The following is an 18,580-nucleotide window of genomic DNA, read 5'->3' on the forward strand; positions in this document are numbered from 1 at the left end:
TTAATTTAATACGGAACAATTAATAAATCATTCACAAACAGGTTAAAATCGTATATTAAATTAATTGTTACATAAATTTGTTATAAAGTTAAATTTTAATCATATGAAATGTTATTGCATTTGTATAGTGTTGGAACATATATACTAAAAAGCATTTTTCGAGTTTATTTTTGAATTTGATAAATTGCTTGTATATTGTAAACACTCTTCATTTAATGAGAATAATAAATGTTTTCTTCATACTGTGTATTTTACTTTAATAGGTATTGACCGTATTTAATTATATATTAAATTATATAATTAAAACGCCGGAAAGTAAAATCAGTCTAAGTCTTCTACAATTGAAGGTTGGGTCATGGAACAGGTCATCACAGTAGGTGGCCCAACCGGTACCTTGTAGAAGTAAAAAAATTTCACAACCTAGATAGGCTTTGGCTACCTATCGTGAAAGGTTGCAGTGTCCATCCGAAAGTCGTCTTTACCTTGAGAATGACTAGTGACACTGGTGTGGTATAGCATTGAATGGATCTAAAGTATAGACACGTCTTTGTTGCTATCTACTGTAAGACGATGTCTTGGAAATTTAATATTTCCTAATCTTTGTAATAATATAGGACACACGTTATTTAATCATACACTGCTTTGACTTATCAATAGGTGCGGGTTTTTCGCAACCCAATATTCATGATATCTTGGGTAGTACTCCCTCCGTCCCAGATTAAGAGTCACCTTTTGTCATAAAAGTCCGTCCCAGTTTAAGAGTCACATTTAGTTTTATCCATATTTAGTCATTCAATTTTACCCCATTGTTCATCAAAATTATATCAAAATGTCATTATCTACATTAAAGTAAAAAAAAAACAAAAATCAAAAGTCAAAAGGGACCCACCTTCAACCAACTCCATCATCCCACTTCATTTATTACACACTCTACCATCTCACTTCATTTATTACACACTTCAACTCTTTCTTAAAACTCGAGCCATAACAATAAGTGACTCCAAATGTGGGACGGAGGGAGTAGTAATTAATAACTAGTATGGTGTCCGTTTTATTATTACATTGAATCGTGTGCCTACGTGGTTTGAATATATCCCCAAGAGGTGTTCGAGAGAAGTTCTATTATTCGAAAACCCGGCCGGTTTGGATTTATTCCAAGAATAAATAGAAAAGGAAAAGTATATTTTGATATACATCTCATATAGACAAACTCTTGGAATTAAAAAGATATTAATTAATTTAAAGTCTATAGCAGACTACAAATTAATTAATGGATATAGTAAGTCTTAGACACGGGAAATAATATATTAAAGAGGTTAACCCGGATTGCTTGTAATCACGGATTGGATGGGCGGTCAGTATTTCTTCGATAGTGGCACAAGAAATATCCCATTGGCCTTATATTGAATTATGGGTTATAATTTAATCAGTAAAGAAGGTCCAATTGGGGAGGCTCAATCCAAGCCCCATAGATCCCTAACCTAGCACATCATAAACTCTATAAATAAGGATGTAAGGAGAGGAGACACATACACAACGCAAAACCCTAGCCTTCACACTTTGGTTTTCTTGTCTTCTCGTTCAAGTTCCTTATAATTTCTAAAAGATTCATCCCACAAGGAATTTAGATCTATAGAGTTAAAGGTCATAGGTTAGAAGATCTTTGGTCTTGCATTCACAATCAAGCTTCAAGATCTACACGTGGAGAAGTAGCAAGCCACTTCGATTCGTATTCAACATCATAATTTAATTTAAATTATGTGGTTAATTGCGCAATTATATGTCTCTACATGTTCAAGCATGAAATTGAATCGACCCACATAATCACCTAAATAGATTCTTTTGTAGATTTATTTGTTTTGCAATTTCCGCTGCGATTATCCCCAACATATAGTTCTTTTGAAAATTAAAAACAATCTTATGATGTTCTACTCATAGTAATTAGTTCATAAAAAATAGATTGGGGAAATAATTGTAGATTCAGAGCATCTCGGTTTAAATATTTTACATACTTCAGAAAACAGAGCTCGCAAATTTAATATTGTTTAAATCTTAAAATCAAACAATGTTTCAAATTATTTTATTTCAATGCAATTAAGTTAGTTTATTAGTATATTAAATTATAAGAAAAATTAAAATTGAATTGTAATTCAGTTCCCGGTTAGAACTGAAACCAGTTTTATATAAAAAGTTGGTTATGGTACCGGAATCGGAACCGATTTTTCGATTCTCGCTTCCTCAGTTTACCGGCTGATTCCAATTAACCGAGAACCGGGGAACCGTTTAAGCACCCCTACAACATAGTCTACAAATAAAAATTGTAAAGAGCAAAAGTAATTTCACTCAAAATAACTCATTACTAAAGACGAAGAAACTAATTGAAACAGAATAAACTTCCAACTAAGAACATTGTACATCATATTACTATTCAATTCAATTCAAGATAATCAGTGCTTCGCATCTTCAACTCAAATTGACTGCGAAGATTCCGCTTCTTCTGCTCAATCAGCTGGCTGATTTAGATCTCCTCCTTCTCCATATGAAGTTGTTGCAAGTATTTCGAACTTACCGAAGTCCCAATTTCTTCAGCGGCCTAATCAAGACGAGAATCAGATGCTCAAGCATAATTCACAACACGATATAAATAGACTTTAAGTATGTGCCTAACAGTAATATTTATGCAAATGACTCTTCCCCTTAATCACATCCTGTTTCTAGAGGTGTTGCAGTAGAGTAATAGTAATTGTAAAACAAGTACGACTATTGGCATCATCATCAAAGTCATCATCCTAAACCTTAGTAAAGATGCAAAAAATTCTTCGGTGTTGTCATCTTCTTGAACAATTTATGCGGTTGATGGACACTCTCTGAAGGTATATTAGATGGTTGATGGTTAATGCCCGAAGGTATAATGGCTCTAGTTGCTGCTGAGAGTATTTCAGTGCTGCATTCTTTGTCAAGTATATATAGAGAGGGAGGAACAAAGAGATTTTTAAAATTTAGCGGTTTTAAGAATAAAGAGATTTTTAAATTTAGTTGTTAAAATTGTACCGTTAACTAAGATCTTACTCTCGTGCGATGATGGTTCAATTAATTTTTTGAAAATGAATTTAACATATAACTTTATCATTACTTAGAATTTGAAAACTAAAAAAAGCTAAGCTTTCAAAGCGTAACAATCCACAAAATATTCAAAATAGGCATATATACATACTACATATGTATATGTTCTAAAGTTTTCATCTGATTTATTTCTCTTCTAGAATTCTCTACTTTACACTCCAAATTCTAGTTATTACTAGATATTTCTATTATAAATTATCTATAATTTTTTTGTTATAAAAACAAGCTTATTGTTTATTTAAACACGTTCTGTATAATGAACATACTAAAACAAGAAGACGATAAAGCGCAACTCAATTAATAAAACATTTTTTCCAATCCAAAAGGCTAGGATTTCAAGTCAGAATTAATAGGGAACCATTATTGATCATTTTTTTTGAAAAAATAAAATAAAAATTATAGATTTAGTAGGTTTTCAAAAGCATAAAAACTTAAGAAGATTTCTATCTCAAATGTATGCTAGTTCAGAGAAACGAGTCTCTGTACTTTAAGCAGTAGAAAAAAGGTCATTCTTCAACTTTTAATATATGCTCATTTTGAGAAGTTCCAGGCCTAGAAACTCTACTTCCATCATTCATGCTACTGCTACCAATTAGTTAACCTTAGAGGCCTAAACTTAGCAGCAGCTCGTTGTAAGAAACCAAAACAAACATATGTTTTGTCTAAAGCTCGATTAGGTTGTGTGAAAATCACTCACCTCCTTCTTCTTCTCTTTCTTGTTTTTCACCTTGACGAACGAAGCTACATAACATGAAATTCACCATCAGCCAACCATATCATTTAACAAATCAAATATAACTTGCAGCTAAAAACATCAATACTCATCCATTGATTCATATCAATAAGAGTACAATCAACATACAAGACAACACTTGAGCTGAAAAACTCTTTGGAAATTCATCTTTAGCCAACATATCACAAAATTCAACCATTTATTCTTGTCAAGAAAAGAACAATCAAAAAAACAAAATAATGAATGAGACGATCTGAAAAAACCCTTTGGAAACCACATGTTCTTGACACAAGAACAACTTGACTATCATCTTCAGCAAGAATATACATACAAAAGAATGAATGAGGCGAGCAGAAAAACCCTTTGTAATCCAAAGGTTCTTCACACAAGAACAACAGCTATACTAGCAATTGCGTAAAGAACATATCAATTAATAAATCAAATCAAATTTGACAGCAAAATTCATCATTCTTATCAAGATATTCTCAGCTACTTAATGGGACAATACTTAGAGCTGAAAAACCCTTTGGAAATTAGATATTATCAGCTACTTAACATTAAATTCATCTTTAGCCAAAATATCACAAAATTCCATTTATTCTTGTCAAGAAAAGAACAATCACAAAAACAAAATAATGAGTGAGACGAGTTAAAAAAATCCTTTGGAAACCATATGTTCTTGACACAAGAACAACAACTATACTATATCATTTTCAGCAAGAATGTACATACATACTGAAGAATGAATGAGAATCCAGATTTTCTTGACACAAGAACAACAGAGATACAACCTATACTACGATTTTCATCATGAAATGTAAATAGCAGTAAATTAATCATGGACAACATATCAATTACAAATCAAAAAACCCTTTGAAAATCACGTTCTTGACACTGAAAACAGGTGTACTAGCATTTTCACGAAATGGGAAGAAGAAATCAAAAAATGAACAGTTTTAATTCAGGGTTTTTATGAAGGATAAATTTACCTTGTCCGTACAGAAGGTCCACCGTCCACTGCTGCATTCGGATCTTGGTTGCATTCCTTTAACACATAATGTATATCTTCCTCTTCAACATTGAGTATCTCCTTCAGACTCTTTATCATTGCCTGCTCCTTTTCTGAAAGGGATTGCAGGGAGAAGTTTCATTTTTCCTTACTCATTGCAATTGCTGAATAATTCCACACAGAACTGAGTAATATTGATGATATGTATGAATGTAGAGAGATGAAAAACAGAGCAACTAAGAATGCAAGTATATATAGTGAGTGAGGGAGGGAGAGAGGGAGATTTTTCAAATCGGCTGTTAAAACCGTTTCCTTTAAATAATTATTTACGTGTGATAAAATCCATTCTTGATGGGTGCAAATTCCAAACAACTTTATTCCCTCCATTTGCTGTAGACGCATTGGAGATTTGGGTTTTGGGATTTTGCGCTCAATTTTAGTGGGATTGTGAGAATTTCCTAGTTGAATGGTTTCATCTATAAGAGCATTCACTATGGAAGGGCCCTCCCATAGGGCCTTTCATTTTTTATTATTTCCACATCATCATTTTTTTAAAGGGCCTATCTCTCCACAATAGAAGGGCCCTCGCATAAGGAACTTCCCTTTCCATTTCATTTCCACATCATCATTATTTTATTTTAATTTTTTAGCATTTCTATATTTAATATGTTAACTTAATTAAATTAAAATGTAAAAATATTATAGTACATGATTTTAATTTATCTCAAATATTTGACAACTTATTAATTAACTAAATGAAAACCTAAATTAGTCTATTAATTTAATAAAATTATTGGCCCATTAATTTATAGTCCATCTATTTAATAAAATTATTGGCCCACTAATTTATAGTTTAAATATAAATTACTAGGGTTAATCTTCCTCACACAACCGCCGCTTTCTTCTTCTTCTTCTTCTTCCTCCATGTTTCTTCTTCTTCTTCTTCTTCCTCCATGTTTCTTCCTCTCTCTCATTCTTTTTCAGCACAAAAAAAAAAAAAAAAAAGATCAAAGGGCCGACCGGCGGCCCTTCCTCCACAATGGAGGGCCGATCGGAGGGCCCTTCTCATCGGCTAGGGCCGATATATCGGCCATATGGGGGAGAGAGAGAGGGGGCGCACGGCGGCCCCTTTTCCACTATGGTGGGACAATGGAGGCCGATGGGGAAGGCCCTCCCATCGGCCCTCCATTGCTAATGCTCTAAATGTAAAAGGCCTGTTTATTCGGCCGGTTTCGGTTCTAACCGGACCGGTTAACCGGTTTTAAATCTTCATAAATCCTAGAACCGGAACCGGAATCGATCGGTTTCGGTTTGGAATCAGCCGGTTAAGAACCGGTCGATTCCGGTTTCGAACCGGAACTGATGTGTAATTTTAATCCAAATTTATATATAATTTTAAATAGTTCAACACTAAAAAAATAATAATCCAACATCTTGAAATATAACAAATATTCATATATGGATAAGAGTGATGCCAAGTATAGTAGGGGTCGGACTATTTATGTTAGCAATTTTTTTTTATAAAAAAAATAAGAGTTCTAAACTTTAGCAATGTTTTAAAAATGAGTTTTAAAATTGAATTTCATTTTTCCTTTTTTGGCTAAACAAATATTCAATGGTCTTTCCAATACTAATTGATCTTGTTGTAAATTTTTTATTTATAACGGAGCAGTTAATAAATTATTCATAGGTTAAAATCGCATTTTAAATGAATTGTTACATAAATTTGTTATAATGTTAAATTTTTATCATATGAAATGATATTGTATTTGTATAAGTTCTTTTGGAAATTAAAAACAAACTTACGATGTCCTATTCATTGTAGTTAGTTCATTAAAAATAGATTGGAGAAATAATTGTAGATTCAAAGTCACGGTTTAAATATTTTAAATACTTTAGAAAACAGAGCTTGCAAATCTAACACTATTTAAATCGAAAAATCACTCAATGTTTCCAATTGTTTTAATTTAATTCAAAATAAATTCAATTAAATTAGATTTATTAGTATATTATATTATAAAAAAGTAAAATTGAATTATAATCCGGCTCCCGGTTAGGAACCGGTCGGTTCTGGTTCGAAATCGGAACCGGTTTAATTTAAAAAGATCCGGTTCCGGTTCCTCAATTAACCGGCTGACGGTGTACCGAATACCGAAGAACCGTTTAGGGCATCCACAGTGGGACGGACAATAGCGCACCGCGTCATCATTTTATCATCTGCCACTTCCACCTGCAATGGGGCGGAGTATAGCCCGCCCTAAGCCACGCCCTAAGCATTTTACTTCTATTTTGTATTTATACAATTTATGCAAATATATCAAGCAAAATAAATAAATAAAAATAACACAATTAAGGCAAATCCTACATTTACTTAATTAAAAAAAAGTTACTCCCTCCGTCCCACATAATTTTACCCACTTTGATCCGGCACGAGTTTTAAGAAATTTAATGAAAAGTGAGTTGAAAAGGTTGGTGGGATGTGGGTCGTACTTTTAAAGTATTAGTTTTAAATGTGAGTAGGAATGAGTTAGTGGAATATGAGGTCCACTACCAAAAATGGTAAAAGTGAAGTGTGTAAAATTATGTGGGACGACCCAAAATGGAATACTGGGTAAAATTATGTGGGACGGAGGGAGTACAAAATAAGAAATAAAAAAACAAGTTACAAACTAAGAAATTAAAAAAAGTTACAAAAGAAATTTTAAAAAAAAGTGCACTAAATCCGGTCTAGAGTAGTCCCAATCTGCGGCTGAGGCCATCGATCATCCGCTGGATGCCTTCGATTTGAGCCGGGTTGGTGGCATGCATCAGGGCGTTGTGCGCGTCCAACAAAGTCCTGTAGTCGGACGAGGCCACCAAATCGGTGTAGGCATGGGACGCAGCCGAAGTCTCGGTCGGAGTCGCGCTTGGGGCCGGGCTTGCGGCATGGTCAGGCGGCGCCGCGGCGGATGTGGTCGCCCTGCCCTTGGCCTTGGCAGCCTTGATGCCAGGGGGACGCAGGGATATCGGAGTGTCGGAACTCTCATCCTCGAACACCGGATTGTTGAGGTCCATTGGAGACGTGCCGCTCTCGCTGCTTGTATAATCAGCGAAGGTGTATAATCAGCGAAGGTGCGCTTCGACGCCCTCTTCTTCGCCGCCGTCGATTGTGGAAGCACACCACCAACGAACTTCTGCTTCTCCTTCAAGATCGCCCAAGACTGGTAGTGCTTGAACTCGCCGAACAATGACGTGTACGATCTCACCGCCTTGTCTTGCACATCCGACAGACTCTCGCCGCTGGCCTGCTCCCTCTCGCACTTGTCGTACTCCCCCGCGAACAGATTGACCTGCTTCTTTATTTGATCTTAGTGCTTGCGTAGCTGTTCCCTATGGCGCTTGTAGGCGTGGGGCGGCTTGGCCTCGTTGTATTTTTTGCGATGCGTTCCCAATATGCCGTAACCTTCTGGTTGTTGGCGAACACCGGATCCTCTGACACATCAATCCAACATCTTGTCAAGACGAAGGATTCGTCCGTGGCGTAGTCGTCCTTCCCGGGGCGAACTCTTCACACACTGCCTTGGGCCGCCTCTTCTTGGTGGCGGAGCCCAACGCGGCGGCGGTGGATCGGCCGTGAGGAGCAGCGGCGGCAGCGGCGGGTGTGCGGTTCGGAGAAGGCTTCATGTCTGACAGCCCGTACGAGTCCGTGCTGAACTCGGACTATTCGGACTTGGGTAATCTCCAGGATTCATTTTGTTTGAAGCGTAGAATATGTAGTGTGAATTTGAGAGTGAAAGAAGTGAAAAAAGTGAGAATATATATAGGTTTTGAAAATTAAATAAAATTAAATTAAAAATAAAAAACGTGTCGCATCGTCCGCGATGCCACAGTGGCGGACGATGAGCATCGTCCGTGCTTCGTCCGCAGACGATCGATTGGGCGCGGACGATAGTTAACCTATCGTCCGCGATGCTGCAGTGGCGGACGATGCGACGAACGATGCATCGTCCGTCGCCTGTGGATGGTCTTAAGGTTCAATCACATTTTATCCAAGATACGTACTTGGAAGAAAAGTAATTACTTCCTATCGTTAATACTAGGACATACTTGGAAGAAAAGTCATTACTTCCTATCGTTAATACTCGGACATAGTAGTATATTATATTGTGCTTTAATTCATGTGGCACTCTTGAGATTGAGTGCAGCTATGAACAATGATGCAAATAGTCAAGGTTAATACTCTATTAATTGTCTCTTAAAAACATTACTACTAGTACTCCCTCCGTCTCATTTGCAACCGGCTAGCCGAAATTGAGCCTACTATGGCAGCTAGCGCATCGGCCAGCGGATCGGCTAGCGCCCGCGAATCGGCTAGAGCTCGCCATCGGCTAGCCTAAATTGCCGCAATGGAGGCTAGCAGATCGGCCAGCGGTCGGCTAGCGCCCGCGATCGGCTAGCCTATCCGCTAGCCTCCATTGTGGATGCTCTTACAATTGAGTAAGAGCATCTCCAATGGAGATAGGCTAGCCACAGGCTAGCCACTCTCTCTCCCTGCCAATGCTCTAACAAGTAAAATAACTAAATATCATTGATACAAGTGCAGCACAATCCACTCCAACGAAACTATCACTTCAACCAAAATTTTGAAATACAAACATTTACTATGATAACGGATTTGTTCAAAAAAATAATCTCTCTCCACATTTAGAAATACATAATCCATCATGTACATAATTAAGGTTCTCAAAAAAGTTGAGGCGATCGACTAAGATAACCATCAGATTTGACCAACAAAAAACATCAAATCTAATTTGATTACTTCAAACTAAGAATCTTAGTACAGACACTTGACATTAATGGAACTACTTTCCCAAAATTTTCCATTAATGAGAAAAGTGTGTCATTTTACCCTGATGCATTCGCCATTACTGCGCTCTCTCATCTTGATCGCTACCGGCCAGATTCCCTGCTTGTCCTTCGTTTGAATGTTGAACTGGAACAGTTTTTAGGAGGATCTGCAACAGCAACAATGAGATGAAAGCATGCTAAAGAAAATACTAGCAAAAATGGGAAGTATTGTAAACCAAGATAAAGCATTTGGTATGTGCAGATGATTTGATAGTTTTGATGTTGGTGATGTGATTAACAAACATAATGTTGGTTTTACCTTATTGTTAGACTCTAGGAATTCTTAGTCAAAGAGAATCGGCCTACATTGCTTATCTTCGTTCATCAAAGTCGTGTGCTTGAAATGGGCAACGAGGGAAGCCTTCCCTTGAATTCGAGCATATGCCAAATAGGTGACTTTTTCACTGTTGAATTTCTCCCACCTCTTTCCATTGAATGCCTGCGCAAAGCGAAATTTGGGAACAATGACTATCTAGCTTACAATCAAAGGATTGACCTTATTCAACGCAAAATTCTTGACAGACCTCATAAAATGGGATGATGTTTAATGGAGACAGCAAGTTGATAAATGCGTAACCAACGTTGCATTTGTTCTGAGAAGAAATGAAGTATTGTGTGAGGCATATTGCAAGGAATAAATAATAAAGATGAAGTAGCCACAATTGGCAAGAAACTTGACCTGGAAATCAATGGGCAAATAGAGAAAATCATAAGTTCCTTTACAATGTTCATCAATGGTAGCCAGTAACATCTTTGATGTGTATCTACAAAAAAATCCATGAATGTCAAAATTCTTTAGCAACAAAGAAGATGTAGTGAAAGCATTAATTTAAGGGACTTACTTGTTGGGGATATTTTTTATCATCAAAGTTCTTCTGAGTGTCTTCACCAGTTCTAATAGAAGGTGGAAGTGAAATAATAATAAAAAAGAAGACAAAAAAAATAAAAATTAATAATCTCTTATTCTGAAAAAGACGCATGCCTCGATCCCATATTACGAAAGATCAACGAATTTAATGTCAAATTACGAAAGGTCAGCGAATATAAACTCTTTTTCCGAAATCTCTGCTCAAGAATTTGATTGAGTTTCATCATTATAATGAACGGCCAAGGCATAATGTATAATAATTATAGCAAGTTATCTGACTATAATGTGATTGGCCATAATAAAGAGATATTTATAATCCAAGAATTATATTAAAAATAAAATAATCGATTTCAGTTAATACAACATTTAAATGTAAATATATCCTTATATACGTATTCGTTTTATAATAAATTTAGAGAAGAAGGCAAATTAGATCTTCTCTACCTCTATACACTATCTGTTTATGATTTCCAATTTTGTCTCAAGTTGTTATTTACGGATATGACGGTATTTCTGTTTGATATTATCTATATGAGAAAATGAATGCAATTATCTACTTAAATCTTTTCCAAAACCTAACGAGCATTGTTTCTCCATTCTCTTAGGCCATGTCCACACATTCCAAAATTTGGAGGAAGCCTAGTTTTCCAGCATTTCCCCCATCTCCTTTCACGCCGCCATTTGATGAGCTATTCTCATTATATCACTCCACTCCCCTGAAAAACAACCCTCATGTCGGCCCTCCACCGGGTTCCATGTATCGTTCCGCCAGTGCCATCAACCCTCCCCGATTTGGTTCTTTCCAAGGTCCCTCAATATGCACCATACATGATTACTTCGACTTCTATGCCACTCCTCACGACGAGCGACTGCGCTTACTGCGTCTATGCAACAACAGCTTTGCTTCAATATGGCTCCATTCGATGTCGATGTGGAAGACCAACGTTCTTCCAATGTCGGTGGTCGCTTCATCCTCAGACCCTCCACCATCGTGTATCGACTTGCCTAGGGATGTAACGGCCGAAATTCTGCAGAGGCTGGGGGCGGAGGGGATGCTCACAAGTGCGCAGAAAGTGTGTACTACATGGTGGAAGGTTTGCAAGGATCCAGCCTTGTGGCGAGTCATCGATTTCTCCAACCCTAGGCAGGGGATTTTCAACGACGAGTACAATGTCATGTGCCGCCGCGCAGTGGATCGTAGCCAGGGACAGTTGGTCGACCTCACCATTCAGTACTTCGGTGACGATGCACTCTTGGACTACATCGTCCACCGGTAAGGCATTAATTTTGGATTAACAAGTCTTGCTCAATGTATAAACTGATCTAATCTATTGTTGTTGCTTGTTTGACAGATCACCAAATCTTAAACGCATTAAACTTGGAACTTGCTTTTTCATATCAGGATATTGTGCACGTAGAATGGTGGCAAAACTTCCACATTTGAAAGAATTGCACCTTACTCTTAGACCAGGGCTAGGTGCTTGCGACATTGAAGTTATTGGCAAATCTTGCCCGATGTTGAAATCATTCTCATTGAACGGATCTAACTGTAAGCTTCCAGATCCAAAATTTGATAGCGATGGTATAATTCAAGGATACTTCCAGAATCCTCTTGCAATCAGCAGAAGCATGCCTAATCTGGAGCATCTTCAAATATTTGCACACTGGATTGGAGCTGAAGGACTCGAAGCCATCCTTAACGGGTGTCCACGCCTCCAATCACTTGACATCCGACGATGTTTTTATCTCCATCTTCATGGGGGTTTGCGGGAAAGATGCCACCAGCAAATTAAAAATCTTAAACTCCCTATTGACTCGGTCAGTGATGTACCGTGGCCTAATTGTGATGGTGGTGATCCGTTTAGTATTTATGCTGTGCGCGTTGAATATTACGTATACTACCATTATACAGATGATTATCAACGTCCCGACTACAACTTCAGTGGACGATAGTTTAAGATATATACTTATATGGACAAATAATTTTCCCCTTCTATTGATTTTTTGTTTGATTAGTTGTGGTTATGTTTATCATTTTGGAACCTTAGTTTATCAATAGTCATTTGTATACCTTTGTGTCTTTAATTTTGCAGACTTTTAATATCTACATCTCTATATTTTTGCCATTGAGAAGCTGAGTTTGAATAACTAGACAGCCCATGCAACAGAAAAAGAAAGAGCAAAAGCAAAGAAGCTAAAAGGGAAAGGTGGCAACATAGCTATTAGATGAGTTGAGTAACAAGTAAAAGGCGTGTGATCAAATAGTAACTAAGTTACAGTAATAACTAATAACTAATATTAATTTTATATGTTAAAAATATCAACACAAAGAGATAAATTTATTAATCTTATTGTGTTGATAAACTTATGTCATTGTGTTGATATTTAAATTTACTTGTTGTATTGATATAATTATATCTTTGTATTGATAATTTTAATACACAGAATTGAAAGTTATTAGTTATTACTATAAATTAGCTAGCACACTAACGCAACCCATAAGTAAAATAGCTAAATATCATTGATACAAGTGCAGCACAACAACTTAATATCATGGCCAGTGGCCACTCCAACAAAACCATCACTTCAACCAAAATTTTGAAATACAAACATTTACTATGATAACGGATTTGTTCAAAAAATTAATATCTCTCCACATTTAGAAATACATAATCCCCTCATGTACATAATTAAGGTTCTCAAAAAAGTTGAGGCGATCGACTAAGATAACCATCAGATTTGACCAACAAAAAACATCAAATCTAATTTGATTACTTCAAACAAGAATCTTAATACAGACACTTGACATCAATGGAACTACGTTCCCAAAATTTTCCATTAATGAGAAAAGTGTGTCCTTTTACCTTGATGCATTCGCCATTACTGCTCTCTCATCTTGATCGCTACCGGCCAGATTCCCTGCTTGTCCTTCGTTTGAATGTTGAACTCCGGTGCTCGCGTTGACTTGAACATTTTTTTGGAGGCCCTGCAACAGCAACAATGAGATGAAAGCATGCTAAAGAAAATACTAGCAAAAATGGGAAGTATTGTAAACCAAGATAAAGCATTTGGTATGTCCTGATGATTTGATAGTTTTGATGTTGGTGATGTGATTAACAAACATAATGTTGGATTTACCTTATTGTTAGACTCTAGGAATTCTGAGTCAAAGAGAATCGGCCTGCAGTGCTTATCTTCATTCATCAAAGTCGTGTGCTTGAAATGGGCAACGAGGGCAGCCTTCCCTTGAATTCGAGCATATGCCAAATAGGTGACTTTTTCACTGTTGAATTTCTCCCACCTCTTTCCATTGAATGCCTGCGCAAAGCGAAATTTGGGAGCAATGACTATCTAGCTTACAATCAAAGGATTGACCTTATTCAACGCAAAATTCTTGACAGACCTCATAAAATGGGATGATGTTTAATGGAGACAGCAGGTTGATAAATGCGTAACCAACGTTGCATTTGTTCTGAGAAGAAATGAAGTATTGTGTGAGGCATATTGCAAGGAATAAATAATAAAGATGAAGTAGCCACAATTGGCAAGAAACTTGACCTGGAAATCAATGGGCAAATATAGAAAATCATAAGTTCCTTTACAATGTTCATCAATGGTAGCCAGTAACATCTTTGATGTGTATCTACAGAAAAATCCATGAATGTCAAAATTCTTTAGCAACAAAGAAGATGTAGTGAAAGCATTAATTTAAGGGACTTACTTGTTGGGGATATTTTTTATCATCAGAGTTGTTCGAGTGTCTTCACCAGTTCTAATCTTGTCGATATCAAGTTGAAATTGGTTCTTGTTATCTATTTGGATCCCATTGGTGTCAATGAGTCGAGACCTCCCACGTTCGGCCAAAGCCTCCCAGTTAGACGCTGCATGTCCGGGGAAACGAGCAATACCATGAAACACATGACTTGGTCTTGCAGATGATATCATGCTAGAAACAGGAGATCCTTCTCCCACTGATACTGACTTCATCAAAGGAACAGTGGAATTGGTAACATCACGATAGCTGGAATCATTTAAGTCGCCCAAGTAAGCAGCACGTGTACAACCAGGTCTAGCAAATGATGATTTGGGCGACTCATGAAAATAGCCGAATTTTTGTTGGAGGGGGACAGCAGATGGAGCAGATCCAGCATGGTAACGGTGATGCTGCTGCTGGATTTGAGACCAGTCGTAAAGACTCCCGTGATTACCACCAGATATAAAAGGATTCCTTACAGCTTGAGTTATCGGTGTAGAATTGGTCTGTTTGGATGAACTTCCCCAGTAAAGCTCAGGACCAGTAAATGGTACGGAAGTGGATCCATTGAAAGAACCAAAGAAAGAATCAGACCCGACAAACTGACTCGACTTCTGCTCTGGAAGTGAGTGAGACAGTTCAAAGGTATCTTGCCTGCCCCAACTGCTACCTGCTGAACTAAAACCAGGTGATTTACTGAAGTTTAGCAGAGGACTTCCAACACTAGGGCTGCTAAGGTGAGGCCACGTAGCTGCACGAAAACAGTAAAAAGTGTCAAAGATAACTAGCAAAATAACTACCACTGATCTGAGCCAACCTATGAGCCATACCAGGGGGTGAATTCCCAAGAGGCAAGCCTACTTTGTGCAAGGTTCTTTCGTCTTTCTCAACCTCGTGATTCATATGGAGCAGCAAACTAATGGTACAGACAAAGGCATCGTAAAGTTAAAAATTCAACTTTTACAGTGCATGAGAAATGTCTAGAGATGTGAAAGGAAGAAACAGTTGCATATCAATGTATAACCTTCTACGTGCCCCACCAGGCCGACTAGGTTCCACCTTTATACGTTTCCCAGCTAAATCGCTTCTATTCAAGGATTTAAGGGCAGCTTCTGCAGCTCTGACATCATAAAATTCAATAAATTTATGATGTTTCTTATGTGGCGTTTCCCTTATCTGTTTAACATAGAGATGTGAAAATTCCCTATTAATATCAAGTTTTTTCACAGGCATGTGTAGAAATATGTAGTGGAAATAGACAAAAGACTACCTCTTTAACCTCGCCATAAGCCCCAAAAATTTGTAGAAGGTTGTCGTTCGTGACTGATGGGTCCAAATTAAATACTACCAGAGTTCCTTGGTTTATTTCCTTGTCAGAAGGGTTCTCCTGGATTGGGGAGTTTGGGAGGACTGTCAGAGACAATGATACAATACAAGAATGCAAGCAAAGCATAAACATCAAACCTTGGGAATTGAGAAATGAATATCTAGCTTTCTCCTCCGGAGTGGCTTGTTTTGCAATGCTCGCATGGCAGTTCGAGCAGCACGAATATCGTAGTAAGAAACCATCACAAAACCCCTATGTTTAGATGCAGTGTACAATGTTCTGATATCACCATATAGCTGAAAATGATGAAACAGAAATGAGAACGCATGGAGAGTCCATCAGGTGTTTCATTTTCAGAAGTCCCGGTGCTTACAACTATAGTTAGAGCATATGTGATAGCTATAATCAAATTAAAGCCAATGGCAACAGATGCAGGAAAAACAAGAAATACCAAAACCTGTGCATTGAATACAGATATTGCAGAAATAAACAAGAAAAACAACCATTTTATTGTAATGAAAATTGTAAAACAAGAAAATACCAAGATATCAACTGAGGTAGCATGAATACCTCAAAGAGTGTTCTAAGTTCTGCATCCTCAATGTTACTATTGATATTGCGAACAAATAATGTTCTGGAAGGATGCTCTCCTAGAGGGTGTTCCCCAGCAACTGTGCCCACGCCATTAGTTTGATTGGAATAAGCCACTGTGTTGCCAATTCCATCATTGGATAAACTAAGAGTAGAAGAACCTACTCTCGAGTTTTCTTGGGGATCGGATTCCAATTCTAGACCTCCTCCACCAAAAAGATCGTATTCCTCCATATCATCTACTATGTTGGGCAACCAATTGGCCTCAAAATCATCCATTATCCCAGCTAGGAGTTCATCCTCATCATCGGGGAGGAAGCTCCCAACCGCATAATTACCCTTTAGCTCCTGATCAATATCATTTAAGCTGCTGGAGGTATCATACATGGACTGAAGATCACTCTTCCCTTCACTGCTACTCACTGTGAAGAATCAAACACGTAAGGATATAAAATACTACTCCTCTTGAGAGGTAATAGAGGTACTGCAGCTGAAAGTATGTCGGGTGCTTACACTTCACATTGGCAAGAACAGGCAACGAAATCGAGTGAAGTGAGGCATCACTTGGCACGCGATAAGAATGAGACCGGGGAAAGAGCTCCCACGAACTAGTTCCCATCTCGTCAGATAGATCTTTAAGCACCTGGCACAATTTGACCTCATGGCTATCAGGAATGACTATATAATTTTTTTTCTCATGAATTGTTCTAAAATCCACCAAAATAAATTCTCCACCTTCTGGATATTGCTAAACCCAAAAATGAAACATGTTTACATGATAAAGCATTAACTGAACACGACAACGCGAGCTTTGGATTCCATACAGATGAGCAACAACATTATAAAAGTAAGCTCATGAATTCTTCACAATATCTAACTGATATAATGCAGCTACTCAAATAATATACCAACACAGCAAATTCAAAGTATCTTAATTGACAAAAAAACAATCACAAATTGCATATATGCATCTCTATAAGCACTACCCCTCACTCATACAGAAAGAGGGGAAACACAAACACACACACACATACACTAACAGAGAAAAGAGCAACACCTATAACTCTCCAAAACAGCCCACATAAAAAAATTCCAGAGCCAATCGAATCAAGCAATAAACATAGTGTATTTAAGCGCAAAAGGGTACCTGAGGATAAGAAGTTCAAGGAAGCCACTGATATCAGTGAAGAAACACCAAAAGCATTAATTCTAGGCCGAATATTGCAAGCAAAAGGGGAGCGCATGAAAGACAAAAAAACAAAAGGGAACAGAAACGTGAACAGCAAGAACTCCTCAACCTTCTTCCGCCTTCGTTTTCATTTCCCCCTTTTAACCCCACTCAATTAATACACAAACGACATGAAATTAACAGGCATTGATCGCAGGAAATGCAGTGAGCAGCAATGATTTGACGGCCGAAAAATTTATGGACGATTTTATTTTGATTGAAATCAATTTCAACTGCTATTAAATGTTGATTTGATATCCACGTGCACATACATACGCACACATAGAATCCATAAAAACAAATGAGAAAAATGGAATTGAAATCAATAAAATAATAAATATGTTCCAAGAATCTTTTTGTGGGAGAGAGATGAAGACGACAGAGTGTGCAGACAATAAGATAATCCCTGTTTAGGATTAATACGAGGATTAAGAAATGGGTGTAGGGGATTAGTTTGAATAGATTAAGAGGTTAATTACTTTACTTTTAAAAACTTTTTTATAGGATATGATAATAACTTGGGTGTGTGCTGAGTTGTACGTTTAATCCGGATTAAAAGTGGAAATAAATTTGTTTGAAATTCCTATCCCTAAAATAGAATATTTTGATTTAGTGTGATGTGAAGACTCAGGAGAATTGTGGCGGCGCTGGCTGCAGAATGACGTTTGATTTTGGTGTGCTTTATCCTTTTTTCTCTAATCAAATCTATACTCCCTCGATCCTCGCATACTTGAGAAGTTCAGATTTTTAAAATTGATAAAATTGTCAATAATTCCTTCCATCTAGGATTAAGAGTCTCATTTCTAAATTACATGGGTGTTAATAAATATTAAAAAAAGTAAGTGGAAGAAAATTAGTAGAATAGGGTCTCACTTGTATATATTAATTTTAAATGATATATGAGCGGAATGAGTTAGTGGAATGTGAGGGCTCTTTACCATTTATGGTAATTATGAACTGGAACTCTTATTCATGGACGAACCAAAATTGGATAAATGGGACTCTTATTCGTGAACGGAGGGAGTAAATCCCAATTTTTAGTTGATTTATGATTTTGTCC

At 37.2% G+C, this 18,580-nt stretch overlaps 3 protein-coding genes across 6 annotated transcripts; 1 reads left to right on the forward strand and 2 right to left on the reverse strand.

Annotated features, from left to right (window-relative positions):
* Positions 1–9,752: 9,752 nt before the first annotated feature.
* LOC125188953 (protein MEI2-like 5) lies at positions 9,753–17,889 on the reverse strand. Of its 3 annotated transcripts, XM_048086074.1 has the most exons (13): positions 17,440–17,889; positions 16,806–16,935; positions 16,272–16,714; positions 15,839–15,997; positions 15,645–15,761; positions 15,399–15,550; positions 15,205–15,290; positions 14,342–15,125; positions 14,179–14,263; positions 14,024–14,092; positions 13,759–13,938; positions 13,561–13,606; positions 9,753–9,831 (listed from the first exon to the last, which is right to left on the reverse strand). In XM_048086074.1, the coding sequence occupies exons 2-13, from the start codon at positions 16,909–16,911 to the stop codon at positions 9,770–9,772; spliced, it is 2,289 nt and encodes a 762-aa protein (XP_047942031.1). In that variant the 5' UTR covers positions 16,912–16,935; positions 17,440–17,889; the 3' UTR covers positions 9,753–9,769. The 3 variants fall into 3 exon arrangements, with proteins under 3 accessions (XP_047942031.1, XP_047942030.1, XP_047942032.1); XM_048086073.1 differs by lacking the exon at positions 9,753–9,831 and having other exon boundaries at positions 13,250–13,606; positions 17,440–17,884; XM_048086075.1 differs by lacking the exons at positions 9,753–9,831; positions 16,806–16,935; positions 17,440–17,889 and having other exon boundaries at positions 13,250–13,606; positions 16,272–16,372; positions 16,458–16,523.
* On the reverse strand, positions 9,780–10,631 carry LOC125188956 (protein MEI2-like 4). Its single transcript, XM_048086080.1, has 5 exons — positions 10,595–10,631; positions 10,432–10,516; positions 10,277–10,345; positions 10,012–10,191; positions 9,780–9,859 (listed from the first exon to the last, which is right to left on the reverse strand). The coding sequence occupies exons 1-4, from the start codon at positions 10,615–10,617 to the stop codon at positions 10,036–10,038; spliced, it is 333 nt and encodes a 110-aa protein (XP_047942037.1). The 5' UTR covers positions 10,618–10,631; the 3' UTR covers positions 9,780–9,859; positions 10,012–10,035.
* Positions 11,126–12,635, forward strand: LOC125188955 (F-box protein SKIP19-like). Of its 2 annotated transcripts, XM_048086079.1 has the most exons (3): positions 11,126–11,893; positions 11,973–12,169; positions 12,246–12,635. In XM_048086079.1, coding segments are annotated over exons 1-3 (864 nt in total). In that variant the 5' UTR covers positions 11,126–11,228; the 3' UTR covers positions 12,248–12,635. The 2 variants fall into 2 exon arrangements, with proteins under 2 accessions (XP_047942036.1, XP_047942035.1); XM_048086078.1 differs by having other exon boundaries at positions 11,133–11,893; positions 11,973–12,635.
* Positions 17,890–18,580: the final 691 nt, after the last annotated feature.

The sequence above is a fragment of the Salvia hispanica genome, chromosome 5 (assembly GCF_023119035.1).
Source record: "Salvia hispanica cultivar TCC Black 2014 chromosome 5, UniMelb_Shisp_WGS_1.0, whole genome shotgun sequence".
Lineage (NCBI taxonomy): Eukaryota > Viridiplantae > Streptophyta > Magnoliopsida > Lamiales > Lamiaceae > Salvia > Salvia hispanica.